This window comes from Chelon labrosus, assembly GCF_963514085.1.
Source record: "Chelon labrosus genome assembly, chromosome: 22".
NCBI lineage: Eukaryota > Metazoa > Chordata > Actinopteri > Mugiliformes > Mugilidae > Chelon > Chelon labrosus.
Window position 1 is genome coordinate 18,290,954 of NC_140355.1, and position 16,719 is coordinate 18,307,672.

Here is a 16,719-nt window from a genome sequence, read left to right on the forward strand (position 1 = left end):
GCGCAGTCGCAGTTTGTTGACCTTCCGTGGTTCCACAGCAAGCATGGCTGCCCCGGCATTGGCGAAAGGTAACCCCCAGAAAATATATTAAATAGAAAACAAAATATTTATGTAAGTTTACCAGATTATTTTGAGGTAGTGTCACAAACTGCTGTGTCTTTGTTTTTGCCGTTTCGTTTGCATTTACACGTGTAGTCGCAAGCTACAAGCTAGAGGGTTAGCTAAACGTTAGCTTAGCAGCTAACAGTTCTCGTTACCTAACGTGTGGTATTTTAATCAGTACTTGTGTTTCATATTTAGGACTTTTCGGGCTACGACAGTTGCGGGCTGTCCCAATCGGATACTCCTGTGTGGGACATCAGTATGTCACTGCAGCGTCCATTCAGTCACCTCAACCCAGCTTTGATGAAGTTACAGGTGAGCTAACGGATGCTAAGGAGTGCAGAGGTGTCTCAAGCTTGGTCCTTGGCTTCAGATTCTGAGGAATGACACCTCTTTTCCTTGCAGATAAAATAATGAACTATCCGCTCCAGAAGCCGGACTACTTCCGTGTGTCTGAGCTCTTCTCGGTGAAAGACCTATTTGATGCTCGAGTTCATCTCGGCCACAAAAAAGGCTGCAGGCACAGGTTGGTGTGATGTCTCTTATGATTCCTGATCATGTGTATCTGATTATTGTTGGTGCACAATTATGTTGGAGGAACATTTATTTTACACTCAAAGGGTTGAGTGGAACCCCTATAGATGTAATCTGCAACTCCTTTCTGTAGGACATGTACTGCACCAATCTTCAATTTATGAAAGTTGCTGTTGGACTTTCTGCATTGTTGAGAACATTGCAATTATTTATACTGCTTATTGAGTATATTGTTAGTAGTAGTAGGTATTCTGCAAGAGCAGTTTTGTAGTTTTCTCCTGAACCTATCTTTGTTTACAACCTGTAAGGTTCATTTGTAAAAGAGAGTTCACATATTTGTGGTGTAAAAAAAATTGTCACGTTTGAATATACACCACTAAACCTCATGGTATTTTTCTATTTTTAGATAAATAAAATAGAGCAACAAAAGCTTGATATGCAAACTGTCTGACAAGAGGACAGTAACTAAAATAATTTACAGTCTGCATTAGCCTACAGGGTTTCTGCATCCCTTTTTTTTTTGCCTTGCTATTTAACTTTTCTTTGCAAGCTAGAATTTATAATTACACCAACTATAAATTTATAACCAAAAGTCTGCCATCTTTCACATTAAAAACATGCAGAAGACTAGTTTGTATCAATAACGTATGAATCATACATTTATAACAAATTACAACAGCAAAGAAACGGGACAGAAAGGTCAGATTAGGGATTGTAGAGAACCTGAATATATCTCTGTTCATGAAGGTAACTTGATGCAGTGGTTTCACATCGTATTTTTATAACTTGGCACTGTAATTCTCTGTTTCTAGTCTCATGGAGCCTTATCTCTACGGCAGCCGGTTTGACTACGATATATTTGATCTCGACAAGACGATGGAGCATCTCCAGCTAGCCCTGAACTTTACCGCCCACGTAGCGTATCGCGGCGGCATCATACTCTTCGTGACCCGCCGGCGTCAGTTCGGCTACATGGTGGAGCGCACGGCCAAGGAGTGCGGGGAGTACGCACATACGCGGTACTGGCAGGGCGGCCTCCTTACCAACGCCCACATCCAGTACGGCCCAGGAGTCCGCCTCCCAGACCTCATCATCTTCCTGTCTACCCTCAATAATGTGTTTCAGCAACATGTAGGTGTCAGAGATGCGGCGAAGATGAACATTCCCACAGTGGGTGTGGTGGACTCGAACTGCAACCCCCGCCTGGTGACGTACCCTGTGCCCGGTAATGACGACACTCCAGCTTCCATGGAGCTCTACTGTCGCTTGTTCAAGATGACTATCAACCGGGCCAAAGACAAACGGAAACAGATGGAGCTCCTTCATGGCCTGTCGGCACCCTCCACACCAAGCTCGTGACATACTGTAATCCTAAATAAGAGACATTAAATTCATTGTCTGTTGCTCCTCTTCGTCATATGTGCACTTGGAGAACGCCTCATCTTAGAGGAGTTCAGTCAGTGCAGAAGTTGTGTACACATAAGGTTAAATTGTTATTTAACATTTTTCTTACATAAGACTCTGAAAAGGTGGATCAAAGTCATGTTGCAGCAGATTTGCCTACATATATCTACTGTGCACCGCTCGTGTCATGGTCACTGTGTTTACATGGACTGCCATACGCTCACCTTTGACTATTCTCAGTTTTATTTGTTGTAATTCTAGTCTCAGTTTCTTGACTAGAGTCTGCAAATAGCTTGGATGTTACTTGAGACTGTTCTATATTTGTGAAAATACCAAGCGATTCACGAAACATTAATAGTTTCAGAGTGAGTGTAACTCAATAGATAGAAAGTCTAATTGTTCTTGCAGTCTATGTAAATATGGTGTTTAGATATGATTTAGGCACGTCTTCACTGGAGAAACAATTGTGCAAAATATCAGCTGAATGATGTGCAACTCATTAAAGTTATATTAAAAGCAGTTTATAATAAAAATGTGTTTTGATTTAGTAATTTCCTAATTTAACTGATTATGTATATGTACCTAATATACTATTAGTGTATAGAGCTGATCTTACACCCAAGTAAGATGTTATTTTTTTATTTTTATACCTGGGATCAGTGTTTTATATTCAGATTATGCTTTAAAAATATTAATATTTTTAAGTAATGTACAAAGACCAATCATTTTTTTTATTTTACCGTTACTCCACTACTGTATTTTAAGGGAGTTGCTTTACTTCGCGGATTGGCCGCTCCCGGCTTCCGTACTTGTGTCACAACACTTCCTGTACCGACCTTCCCTAACCGCCAGGGGAAAATGTGCTGCTACGGCAAAACGGTGAGTTGGACAAGTGACTTTTATAAATAAATGATCAGTTATAAACAGATTAGTTTAGTTACATTTAGCTTTTTAATACTATATAAAGAGATTTTCATGTGTTTTATAATTCAAATACTTTTTTTTTTTTTTGAAGAACGGAACAAATGAGATAAAAATATCCACTTTGCTCTTAAATTATATTTCAAATTAAATGTCCATCATCGTTGACGGTTACTTGCTGATAAATGCTTATATATAAAGTGACAGTTGTCTTGTTAAGTTGTAGTTTCTTGCCTCAGGGCCGTCTCTTCTTCCTCGTGCGTGTGAGGGTGCAACAGGCTATTTAAAGTTGGAGGTCACTTCAAGTTCATGTTAGCAATGGTTTCACGGTTAAGAGCTTTAACTTATTTGCTTTGACTTTTAGTGGTTTGTTCGTATTTGTGCACCTTACAGTCATCAAAACTGAAGCTAAATGCATACGTGTATGCAATAATAGGCGTCACCTTAACATGACAGTATTGTGGAAGCTATTTTAACCTGTTTATTACAGATTAATAGTGGAGATTTTCACAATAAATTGTAAATTAATTAAAAAATAAAGTTAAAATAACCATAGCTGTCAATTAAACAGCATTTAATCCTTGGTGGCTGTGGTTTGTAGTGCTATTAAATTGTATTGTGTTGCAACGACACATGTTCCTATTGTTTTGACAACCCCGTTTTAGTCAGTGGACTAGGCTAAATAATAGAAACACTTTTTAATTCAATACAGCATTCTCCAAAATGATCATACAGAGGAATTACCACCTTTCTGATGCTGTTTCAACATGAGCTGAACATTATAAAACAGCCACAAAGAGAGCTTTTAGTGCAGTTCTGTTATATTAGTATGCATTTGTGTTCACTAGTGTACCTAATAAACTGGAAAGTAAAATGTTCCAAGAACTCTAAATGGTTCCATGCTGCCACCAGTTGACACTAATTTCATCTGGGCAATTTAATTTCTAGATGTGGTGTTCAGGTCATGGATACTAGATGTATCCCACACATATTTTCATTCACAGTTAAATTAATTTTGTATTTGACTTCTTGGAAGACAAAACTGCCTTCTAATGCGTCCCGCTTTTGTTCTTGTAGGTGAATATGCAACGAGAAGATGCGTTCAGCTTCGCGGCCCTGCGAACGAGGACACTTGACGTCCCGTGACCGCTCTTCACAGAACGGGTAACCGGTCCTTGTTGAAAGCCTCCAATCGTAAATGTGCACATGAGGGTTAATGTTGCCCCTTGAGACGCAACTCTGACTCCGGTGTCTCTGTTGCGCAGTGAGTGGGCAGAAAGTAACTGGCTCACGATAGCTCAATTTCTACTGTTTAGTGGACTTTGGGTATGGAACCGGGCCAGATACTTACACTCAGTTTATGGTATATGGTTATAATGTTTAAAATCCTCTGTTTTTGTTTAAATTGTCTGATACATGTAAATTCAAGTCATGATTGGATTGCATCACACTGTACATGTGCTCCTTGTGAGAGTGGTTCCTCATGGATCTTTATTTTCATATAAACCACTTCTGTCCAGAGCTGGAACAAAAAAAAAAATTAAGGTCTTCATTATGTAGAAGACGAGGGTTGACCTTTGGATCAGCAGATGTGTTGCGTGGGAAGGTAAGAATTCATGCTTATGCTCCTGTCCAGCCTCTTGAAGTGTTGCAGTTAATGTGGCATAGAGTAAAATCCTCCTATTGTAATTGTGGTTTGTCTTTACAGATGGGTTTCTCAGCGTGAGGAAACATCATTCAGCCTCAAGCCATTTGAAGAAATCTGCAGATATGCATTCCTTTGGAGACGTGGTTGAAGACCTGGAACAGATTCTTGGTCAACATGCAGAAAGTAGAAAGAAAGTTCAATGTCAGGATGGACCAAAGCACCCAACTTAATTATACCTCATGAAAAAAAAAAGAAGTCATTCAGCTCAAGAGTAACCTTAGCCAGAAGTATTCACTCACCCATCCAAATAATTGAATTCAGGTGTTCCAATCTCTTCCATGGCCACAGGTGTATAAAATCAAGCTCCTAGGCATGCAGACTGCTTCTACAAATATTTGTGAAAGAATGGGTCGCTCTCAGGAGCTCAGTGAATTCCAGCATGGTACTGTGATAGGATGCCATCTGTGTAACAAGTCCAGTGGTGAAATTTCCTCCCTACCAAATATTCCACAGTCAACTGTCAGTGGTATTATAACAAAGTGGAGGCGATTGGGAACGACAGCAACTCAGCCACAAAGTGACAGGCCACGTAAGATGACAGATGCTGAGGCGCATAGTGCGCAGAGGTCGGCAACTTTCTGCAGACTCATTCGCTATAGACCTCCAAACTTCATGTGGCCTTAGCTCAGATCAGCTCAAGAACAGCGTAGAGAGCTTCATGGAATGGGTTTCCATGGCCGAGCAGCTGCATCCAAGCCGTACATCACCAAGTGCAATGCAAAGCGCCGGATGCAGTGGTGTAAAGCACGTCACCACTGGACTCTAGAGCAGTGGAGATGCGTTCTCTGGGGTGACGAATTTGGGGCTGGTGGTTGCCAGGAGAACGGCACTTGTCTGACTGCATTGTGCCAAGTGTAAAGTTGGGTGGAGAGTGGATTATAGTGTGGGGTTGTTTTTCAGGAGCTGGGCTTGGCCTCTTAGTTCCAGTGGAAGGAACTCTGAATGCTTCAGCATATCAAGAGATTTTGGACAATTCCATGCTCCCAACTTTGTGAGAACATGACTGCACAAAGCAAGGTCCATAAAGACATGGATGAGCGAGTTTGGTGTGGAAGAACTTGACTGGCCTGCACAGAGTCCTGACCTCAACCCCATAGAACACCTTTGGGATGAGTTGGAGCGAAGACTGCGAGCCAGGCCTTCTCGTCCAATATCAGTGTCTGACCTCACAAATGTGCTTCTGGAAGAATGGTCAGAAATCCCCATAAACACACTTCGAAACCTCGTGGAAAACCTTCCCAGAAGAGTTGAAGCTGTTATAGCTGCAAAGGGTGGGCCGACGTCATATTAACCCCTATGGATTAAGAATGGGATGTCACTTAAGTTCATATGTAAATATGGCAGATGAGTGAATACTTTTGGCAATATAATGTATCTGCTCCTTCACTGGTGATCAAGCTCCATACAAAGACACCTGCACTACCACTGTGAGCCAGGTGGGGGTGCTAATGAGTCTAAAATTAGGACAAAATATTCATTTGCCGCCTAATACATCCACTGACAGGTGAAGATTTCCCTTTATCATGAATTTGGAGGTTTTCTTGTGGTATATCAGTTGTATTTCTTGTATAAATTGAACGCCTTTAATAAAGAACTGAAATCATTTGGACAGTTGTTGTATTTTCTTTCTGCAGATGCTTCAGTGTTTTCTTCCAAAATGCTATGCTTTCTATTTAAAAAGACATTTGTGTAATTGCCTTTAATTAAGGTAAACGGAATTGATTGTGTCTTATTTTGAAATAAGAGCTTCCACAATAAAGAGCTTTTAGTCTCCGTGCTGGCATCCTTTGACGCCTCTTCCAGTAGCATTAGGTGAAGATGCGCTTTAAATGTGTAGGGTTACGACATATACCCCTCCTCCTCCTCTTGGCCTGTGACAGGAAGGAGGACAGGAAGCTCATTTGGATTTTCTGTCGGCTGATAAAAAAAAATCATCCCTCAACCGAGATCCCCCTTTCTCCTTTAAAAGCGCAGCAGCGAGTCGCTGGTAAACGGGAGGTTGTGCGCTCATCTGTCGACACACCGCCTCCCTCTGTGCCACAAAAACCTCCAGATTCACATGATGGGATAACGAAGACTCTGCCGTTACAGCAGTCGGACTTTCTGGCGGTGGATGGAAGTCCGCAATTCTGAAAAATTTCCCGGAACATATGGAGCTGAGATTGGCCAATCTCGAGGACGTGATTTATTTTTTATTTTCATGTCAGTCGCAGGATTCGCGTTGAAAACCTGGATTACGACGCACTCTGGTGTCGTGCCACAGAAGACGACACGCACGGATGTTTGCAGGCGCTTCACGATGTGATGATCGGCCACGCATGGCGCAGGCTGCTGTGAGGATGTGATAAGACAGGACAGGAGGGGGGGATCTCTGCTTTCTCGCTCGGCTGCCTCCAAACAGAGCCGCTCACGATGCCCAGGGCTTTGCGGAGGCTGGTCCATCTGATGCTCTTCTGCCCTCTGTCCAAAGGCCTGCAGGTAACGGCTGTGCGCACAGACCCCGTGTCAGTCTGCGCGGACCGGGGTCCACACCGTGGGGAGTCGACGGCGTAAATGTCACGTTTTAAATGTAATATCTGCGCCCTTTGCACCCCACGTCCTGCTCGCATCCATCCGCAAAATGTCGCGGGTCCTAAAAATTGACGAGAAATAGAGGATGCACGTGAAAATGCCGTGTGATGGTATTATGTAAAGGTCAAATGAGCAGCCGCTCGTTGAGTTGTTGTTGTTGTTGTGTGGGCCTCAGTGAGGGGGAAAAGGAACCAGAGCATCTACTCTGGGATTTATTGAAGTCACTGTGCAAATTTGCTTTGCAGTGCAATGCATAAAATAAAAAATAAATAAATGTATGAAATCATAATTTAAAATAGTTACAAAAGAATTCTGAGCATGCAGCTACATCATAAAATAAAAATCTGCTAAAGGGTTCTTGTGTAAAATAGTCCAATAAAATAGCACAGTTACAAAAATGGTCTAAGGAAGATTCTGTTTTAATATTTAATTCTTGACAATTTAGTGTTTTTATATTATAAATTTCCTCATAAACGTTGTGCACAGTTATTTACTTACTCTCCTACACTACCTTCAAAGTCAACTAATTTACAATACTAACAGCTGCAGGAACAAATATCACACTGTTGCATTATAATTTATTTTATTATTTTTTTTAATCATTTATAAGGATGTTAGATTTCATTTGGATAATTATTTTTAGTGTCAAATGGGAGGAGGGTGAATGTCTCACAAGGGAGTTTCTTCTTCAACTTTTCCACGTTGTGAATCAACAGCGCAGATGTCAAATTTTAAACCTGCGTCAACTGCATTTGGGTCACACGCATCACAAAATGTCACCAATCCTAGAAAAGAAAAAATGCAGATGCAGATCAAAATAGATCAGTTATCTTGGATTATCTTGTCCAGTTCATTTGTTGTTCTTGTGTGGGAGTCAATGGAGGAAAATAGAGCATTTAAACTGTTCAAGCTTCGTTATGTTGATGCACATAAAATAATTACTAATTACAATACATTCATTTAAACCAGTGGTTGCAAAGGTTTTCTTATGTTTCTGATATCTGAATTGTATTTCAGACAATAGATCCTTGTAGATTCTTAATATTAACCGTTTGAATCACAGTAAAATGCTGCATACACCGAGTTATCAGTGTGAACCATCTAAAAATGTAATTATATTTTTATTTTATATATTTTCTGCATTAAGTCATTTCTTCAGTATCTTCTATACTTAAAAAAAAAAAAGATTTTTTGTAACCGAATATGTTTACATACACCAATCAGCCACAACATTAAAACCACTGACAGGAGAAGTAAATAACCTTGACCATCTTGCGCCAATACAGTGTTCTGTTGGGAAACGTTTGGACCTGGCATTCATTGGTGTGGATGTTACTTAGACATGTAGCACCCACCTAGACCAGACCAGGCACCCCCACCCCATAGCAATGACACTCCTTGATGGCAGCAGCCATCCCCAGCAGGATGCAGCCTGACACAGGCAAACGCTTTAGGAACAACTAAAAAATGAAGAACAGCACAAGGTGTTGACCTGGCCTCCAAATTCACTAGATCCCAAACTGATCAAGTATTTGTGGGATGATCCATAGAGGCCCCTCCCCTCAAAGGCCCCCACTAACCACATTCTGTTGCCAGACACCACAGGACACCCTCAGAAGGACCATGTCCATTCTCTGATGAGTCTCAACTGTTTTGGAGGCACAAGGGAGACCTACACAATATTAGGATTGTGTCATAATGTTATGCCTGATCAATGTAAATATGCACTTATTCCATCTCTTCATATCTTGATTTATCCTGAGGTCACATGACCAGCTCCTTATTCATTCACTTCAGTGTTTTTACTAAGTTTTTTACTCATCTGTCGTCTTTTCTTTTTGTATTTTCTCTCCCTCTGCCTCGTCCAAAGAATCGTCTCCCTGCCATTAAGGTGAAATACCTCCTCCTGGCGTGGCTGGGCATCCTCGTCGTGAGCTGGGTCGTCTACATGCAGTATGCCTCGTACTCTGAGCTCTGCCGTGGGCATGTGTGCCATATGGTCATTGTAAGTATAGTCTAAGTAAATCGACAAGTTGCACCACAGGTTAAAACCACTGGAAGCCCAGACAGATGTAATGAGACAGAATGATGTTTGCACAAAGAGTGGAAAAGGGAACTAGGGACTAGGGAAGATTTTCAAAATACCACACCTCCGAAGGACAAAGGAGGGATACATTTCAAGGTAAAACTGTAACCGTGTGCATACAAATCAATCCAGGACTAAGCGGGACAAAAAGACAAACTGGGTCTGTTTGGGTTGACCTCTTCCTTAATACTGTACACAGTCTGTCCCCGGGTAAAGACACAGCCTATACCGGAGCTCCTCTCCTGCTGTGCCCAGCTGCTTCAGCGCTTGAGAACGGAACAAAGGCTGACATTTAATCGCATAAGACGGCGATGAGCAGAATAACAGATCGGAGTAATTAATGCACAATGAAAGTTCAGCGATGTAACCTCATTACAGCAACTAATCAGATTCGTGTGTGTCTCTGTTTTCAGTGATGGACTGCTGAACGTTTGCGCCTCCGTTTCTTATTTATATAGTCAGAGGGACACATCATCAGTCCAGTTGTGTATCAGTGGGGAGAGGTATAGACGCTGGATGTATAAGTTGGTTTGCTAAGCCGTTCTGTGTCCCGTTTGAGATCTTAAAGGGACATTTTGACATTTGTGATGTTTGCTTTGAGTCGATACCATTCTTCAAGTTGCAGAATCAGGTTAGCCGGGTAGTTTCTGTGACTTTCTGGAGATGGTTGCCCGGCAACTGCACAATGATGACCAGACTGCAGGAAGTCACTGCACCCGCCGCGCAGCCAAGGAGCTGCATGGCACATGACTCGCCACGAAACCTTTTGAACGTGCACCTTTAGACAGGGGTCAGGGTAGCTACTTGCTTACGTACTTACCCCTTTTCCAGTCTTTGTGCTGAGCTAAGCTAATTGGCTAACTGGCCAGACTGTATAGGGACGAGAGATTGATGCTATTTACATGCGTAGCACTATCCCAGTTATGAGGCTAATTATGTTTGGGGCATGGCAGAGAAATGTGTTTATTCATGCCTCCATGAACATGATTAATATTGGAATTCGATGTGTCACCCTGTGGAGGCTCAGCATCCATTGCGCAAGGCAAGTCAACACCACCTACAACACCTTCTGTAATGGCTCAGATCCATGTTTTCCGTGTAGCACTGGGTTTTCTTTCTCCACTATTGGAAACCAGCATCCTGCAGCAGCCTGATTACTACAGACTTGTTGTTTTTTTTTTTCCGTACCTAATCAGCAAAGTACATTTAACTGAAGCCATGTCTTGGCAGGAGGTCGGCAGTTGCCAGAATCTGGGATTAAGATGCATTCATGCAACAGTATCCCAGTTTCTTCTGGAGTCCTCTGGCCAGCATAACCAGGTTTCTTAAGCAGGTTTCGGAAATCAGGATACGATGTTTACAGGCCCACACACAAAAACAGGATACTTATAAAAAAAAAAAAAAAACAGGATACTCAGGTCAGTGTAAACACACCCGTTGTTATCAAGAAGAACCCACTCTCTCTACTGGTGCACCAGAGCAGGGGTGTCTCCACAGACACCATATTTAAAACTCTGGTATTCTCCGGAGAGATTTACCTGGCACTGATTAGCTTAATCATTATGTAAACATGTTTGGCAAGGGCTTGAATCTCCTGCGCTATGCAGCCGCGCACTTATATTGCACTGTAAATAGCAAATCCCCGCGCCTCGTGCGCCGCTTATGTTTTGTCCGAGCAGTTTTCATACTCTGCAAGGCCCGCGCGTCTCTCCCTTCGCCTCGGTCCATCTGCGCGAGTGTGCGAAGGCTGACGGGTCATGTGACCCGCCGTCCCTCAACTTACCTCTCCGTCCCAGCTGCTAGTGTGCCAACTGGAAGGGTTTCCAGCACACCAGTGATAATCTGATGATTGGCACTGAGTGGAAGGAGTCAGGCAGCAGATGGATGAGTTTATAACTTGTCTCACATGTTGTGACTCAAGAAAAGAGGTGATGTCCGTGCTATGTCGCATTCACTGCTTTTACGGTGGCCTTCTGTGGACCTGAGAGGTGCCCTCCTTTGCACATACACTGATATATCTGTTTGCAATTTATCCTTAAAGCGGCAGTGGTGTTAGAATTGTGTCGCCCAGAATCAAAAGAGGAAGTGGAGGCAGAAGAAGAGGTCGGGTGAAGGTTAGCAGACCTTGGACGTGTAAACACACAGACATCTTAAAATACTTGACGTTTGAATATCGGATTCAGCTTCACAGGAGGACGAGGCACTTGGAGGACTTTCCTGTTTCCTGCTGTTAATGTAGTGCATTTCTTGTTTGCTTTCGCAGTGCGACCACTACAGAAGGGGCATAATATCAGGCTCGTCCTGCAAGGCATTGTGTGACCAGAAGACTCTAACCCTGCAGCATTGCATGTCCACCTCCTCTACACATCAGGTAAAAAAAATAAATGCACACAGAATAAATTTTGGCTGAGGAAAACACAGGTTCAGTATAGTTTTTGTATGCTTTAAAAATATAAATCTCAAAATCTTGAATTTTAATGCTACATATTGCATCATATGTTTCGTGACGTTGCATATAATGTCAGTATTTTAAGCTTAACAAAGGAAAAACTTAAAGTGCCCTGTCAATTTATAGTTTGGTCTCGAATATAGACCACGACATAGAAAAGGAAAGAAATTGTAATAGATACCCTGTCACCCCAGCACCATCCTCATCAGAAATGAAACAGCTGCAATGGTTGACAGCTTTAAGAGTACCTTTCACTCACATGGGACGATAAACTCGGCTTTGGTCAGCACATGTCTAAACTTAGAGGACTCTGTGTCTAAAGGACTCTATGTCTATGTCTAAACTTAAAGGACTCTATATTTAAACTTAAAGGACTCTATATTTAAACTTAAAGGACTTTATATTTAAACTTAAAGGACCCTACGTCTAAACTTAAAGGACCCTATGTCTAAACTTAAAGGACCCTAAATTTAAACTTAAAGTACTCTGAATCTAAACTCTCTGTCAATAACCCAGCCGAACTAATATGTGTAAGCAACGACCAGGGTTCTACTGTAAGGCCACTAGAAAGTGACAATATCTACTGTCATATTTTCAGGTGTACATTGGACTATGGAAGGAGAGGCCCGTCGTGATCAAGTGTGGCTTAGAGGATCCAGTGAAAACTGATGGAGCTCCGGATTCTGTGCTGCGGCAGGAGATGAGCTTATTTGACAAACCCACTCGTGGAACCTCTATGGATGAATTCAAAGAGATGCTGCACAGCTTCCTCAAGGTAATTACACCATATTCAACATGTTTTATGGAACAGCTGCTGCCTATCTAACAGATCTGTGTTAAATTCATCTTACTGTATATATTCATATTGTATAATAACCAAAGAAACACCCACCCCCTCCTTCCTACAGGCTAACCTCGGTGAACAGCCATCTCTGAACACCTTGGTGGACAGGGTCATTACTCTTGCTGACGTCAACCAAGATGGCAAAGTGTCTCTAGCAGAGGCCAAGTCTATCTGGGCTCTTCTCCAGATCAATGAGTTCCTCCTGATGGTGGCGCTGCAGGAGAAGGAGCACACCCCGAAGTTGCTCGGCTTCTGTGGAGACTTGTACGTGACAGAACGCGTGGGCCACAGCTCGCTCTACAGGCTGGAGGTCCCTCATTACCTGCAGGCTCTGGTCCCCGAGGCCTTGAGCTCCGGCCTGAACCATTGGCTCGCACCGGCCTGGCCCCGCAGGGCTCGCATCACCATCGGCCTGCTGGAGTTCGTGGAAGAGGTTTTCCACGGGTCCTACGGGAGCTTCCTAATATGCGACGCCAACCCCCAGCACGTGGGCTACAACGCAAAGTACGACTGCAAAATGGCCAACCTGCGCAGCGTGGCATCGGAGGCTGTCGTGCGGGGATTTCTGAAGGGGCGGCGATGTGAGACTAACGCGGACTGCACTTACGGCCGGGACTGCACGGCCACATGCGATCGACTGGTGAAGCAGTGTAATACCGAGGTCGTGCAGCCTAATCTGGCTAAAGTGTGTGTGCTGCTGCAGGATTTTCTGCTTTTTGGCGCACCGTCAGACCTCCGCGGCGATCTGGAAAAGCAGCTACGCACCTGCGTGACACTCAGCGGTCTGGCAAGCCAGATGGAGGTTCATCACTCGCTAGTCCTTAATAACCTCAAGACATTACTGTGGAAGAAAATATCTAACACTCAGTACTCCTGAAAACAGACAGAAATCATCCAACCTGCTCCACTACGAATGAATTATTACAGGAATATGGGAGGTTTTGCCAAATGTTATATATATTATGTTATACACTGACTGTGAATAACAAGAAACTGTGAATATACAATGTGAAGCAGGCTTTATGTGAGCCCCATCATGCTTTTGTTTTCCAACGCATTACTCTGAGAGCGATGTTCATCTGCTAGCACAGAATATTCTCAGGACACTGCCCTTAACTTTAAGTGTAAATCACTCTATGTACATAATTAGTTTTTAAACTAAAGGAACCAGTATATTGGATTATTTTGGGTTTCATAGAATACCGTTTTGTCCGTCCTTAGTAGAGACGGCGTGATGGGGTGTGATCCGTTTTTTTGTACAACTGTAAATATCCGTAGAACACGCTGGTGTTGTTTCCTTTGTATAAATCAATTAGCATCGGAGGCAGAGACAAGACACAATAATGAATGAAATATATTGATATACACTGAGCACTGAAATGTTCCCACATGTTATTGATCTGACATGGATAATGTGATCAAATTTGTGAATGAATTTTAATGAATAAACATGAATTGGTTCAGACACTTGACTTCCAGTACATTGTGATAAAAACACATTTATGCAAAATGGATATCTAGATGAGTGAAAACTAATCCCAGCAGTGAAAATCACAGATCGCAATATACTAAGACTACAAAGCCACAATTGTTGATCGCAAAAAGACCTTCAGAAAAAGTAAGATCCATGTCAGAAGACTTCTTTGTGGGTCTTCTGAGAACCAAACCCAGTGAGTCATCTCAGGAAGCCTGGCGGACTTGGCTGAAAAAGGCTGCAGAAATAAACAGTGTCACTTGCTCCTGACTCATGTGCGGTGTTTTTCGTGCCTGTGGAATGTTAACGGATAAAAGTGCCGCTAGAATTTGTTAGACAGACGAGTGAAGCCACGGAAACGCTTTTGAGGGATGTGTCAATCTCTATATATGCAATCGGAGCCTTTTCTGTTCGTTGGAAATGTTTCAGACGGCTCAGAAGGCAAACCAAACCATTAATAAGTCGTATCGTGTCACAGTAGAATATCAGATTCCAAAGTAGAAAGCAATGAGTTAGTGAAGGATGAAGAACGTACAGTTTCTAGTTTCAAGTTCTGGTAATCGCATGAGAACTTACTGATCTCCTCTGCAGGCATCTTGAACATTGGGTCAACAGGTCGATGCATTTGAGAAGACCTTACCTTACCTCTGGTAGGTGAAGGAAAAAATAATTGTGCTCCTTAATGAAGAGTTCTCTGGTCTTAGCAAAAAATATGACACCAACAGTACTGTGGTGGCAGTCACAGGTTTCTGCTGCTAATTTGAACTCCTAAGTTGAGTTTTTACAGTTGAATTGTACATGAAAACACCAAAATATAATCAGCTTTCAGAATGACTTCTATTAAAAGGTTGTATTAAAGCCAGTGGTAACTATTTAAACCTCTCTGGTACCCGATGCCTCGTCTAGACAACTACCGTCTCAAACGGGCCTTCAAGCAGAAAGAACATGTGCCGTATATAACAGTTTCATTTGGGTCACAGGAAGAGTGAAACATGCCAACAACTGAGTCACTGAAGCATTTTATTCTTGTGCAAGGCCAGAAAAGTTGATGTGCTGAAGTCAGATCATCCTCCTGGACTCATAGGTGTCAAGTGGGATCACAAACTCCAGATCAGGGCCTGTAGTTGTTAGGCGGCTGAGGACTGTTCCGGATGGACAAATATGAATTTGGTAATTTGCTCACGGCTGACGAGTTTCTTGTTACGGGGTTGCGGGTGATGGTGCTCATTGCTACCGGCCATCGCCACGTATTGGGTTGTAAGGTGATATTACGCATCCTGCCACAATGAGGTCGAACTTCACTGCAATGCACTTGCATACCCTTGTATCTAATAATATGGATTTTACGTGGGTAAGAGGACTCGGACATTGACCCTCGTCTCCTTGTCTCTAATTCTGGATCTACAATATACCCTCCCTTAGGTCTGTATGGAACGACCTCCTGGAGCGGTCTTGGCTCTGTGTTTGACTTTTGCAGCCCTAGATCATTTTTCAGTGTAGACCCTGCGCTGGTCCTGACTGGCCCTTTATCAGCTGGAGAACTTTCTTTCTGTTTAATGTGATGAGGACAATCGGCAAGACGGCAAGCAATGCCACACTTCTTGGTTGTTTTCTGTCCCCGCACCCGTTTTGGAACTTGTTGAGGGGACTTTCGCGGAATAGGCGGGATTACAGGCCATGGTAGAGATATTGTTCTTGGCTTAATGAAAGGAAACCTCTTTTCTTTAGCAGCTGGATGCACGTTTTCTTCTTGGCTGGCAGTCCTGGCTAAAGTCTTGCTACCTGTTTTCCTTCTCACCTCAGTGGGAGCTGATACAGCGGCGGATGCAGAGGACGTACCGGACACACGGGACGTAGCTGAAGGAAAGTCCTTTGCAGATGGTTTTAGACTCTTTGTCCTTTTGCGCTCTTCTTGAAAGAAGCTATTCTCTGCAAAGGCCAACAAATACTATTTAAAGGAAGTGATTCTTTTGAGAAAGTCAATCCTTCTTCATTTTAAAGGTACAATCAAACTTACCCCATTGCTCTTCATGCCTAAAAGCAACCTTCTTGGGATCTCTTGATTGTTCATCTGTGGAATGTATCATCTCCTCCAAATGCATAGACAGAAATCTTGGGATGTCATCTGGCTGCGCTAGGACAGTTGCTCTGGTCATACACTCCAGCAAACTTTTGGATCCATATGGTAAAGAAGTGGCCGCGTTCATTTCTGCGGATGTAAACGTCCTTTTGTGGAGGCAACTTGTGGAAACCTCAAACCTCCAAAATGTAAAGAAAATACATATTTTAGAATCTTGAACTGATATTTTATTAATCCCTGTCAGGTGGCGTAGATAAATGCCTTCTATTTGCACAACTTAGTCCTCCATAATAAAAGTTTCTGCCCGGGAGAAGCTTTGTTATGTAACGGTAATCCCTGACCTCTCTTTGTTTGGCCATGACTAATCCCACCCACTCATTAGAGCATCTGTTTCCAGCTGATGTGCAGATGAGTGAATTAAACCGAGTGTTTTAATACTTTATATCCCATGGATTTGTGGTAGAGTGACGTTGCAGTATTTTTTTTATTTTTTTTGGTGTCGTTTTTGATCGTATTTGTGAGCACTGTTCAACTTTGCCTGTGAAA

General features: G+C 42.7%; 2 protein-coding genes across 2 annotated transcripts; both read left to right on the forward strand.

The window, feature by feature from the left end:
• The first annotated feature begins 31 nt into the window (after window positions 1-31).
• Window positions 32-2,564, forward strand: mrps2 (mitochondrial ribosomal protein S2). Its single transcript, XM_084572949.1, has 4 exons — window positions 32-68; window positions 301-417; window positions 508-628; window positions 1,449-2,564. Exons 1-4 carry the CDS (start codon window positions 44-46, stop codon window positions 1,993-1,995), a joined length of 810 nt encoding a protein of 269 aa, XP_084429075.1. The 5' UTR covers window positions 32-43; the 3' UTR covers window positions 1,996-2,564.
• Window positions 2,565-7,046: 4,482 nt separating this feature from the next.
• dipk1b (divergent protein kinase domain 1B) lies at window positions 7,047-14,182 on the forward strand. Its single transcript, XM_084571976.1, has 5 exons — window positions 7,047-7,147; window positions 9,111-9,245; window positions 11,590-11,697; window positions 12,374-12,550; window positions 12,684-14,182. The coding sequence occupies exons 1-5, from the start codon at window positions 7,082-7,084 to the stop codon at window positions 13,494-13,496; spliced, it is 1,299 nt and encodes a 432-aa protein (XP_084428102.1). The 5' UTR covers window positions 7,047-7,081; the 3' UTR covers window positions 13,497-14,182.
• Window positions 14,183-16,719: the final 2,537 nt, after the last annotated feature.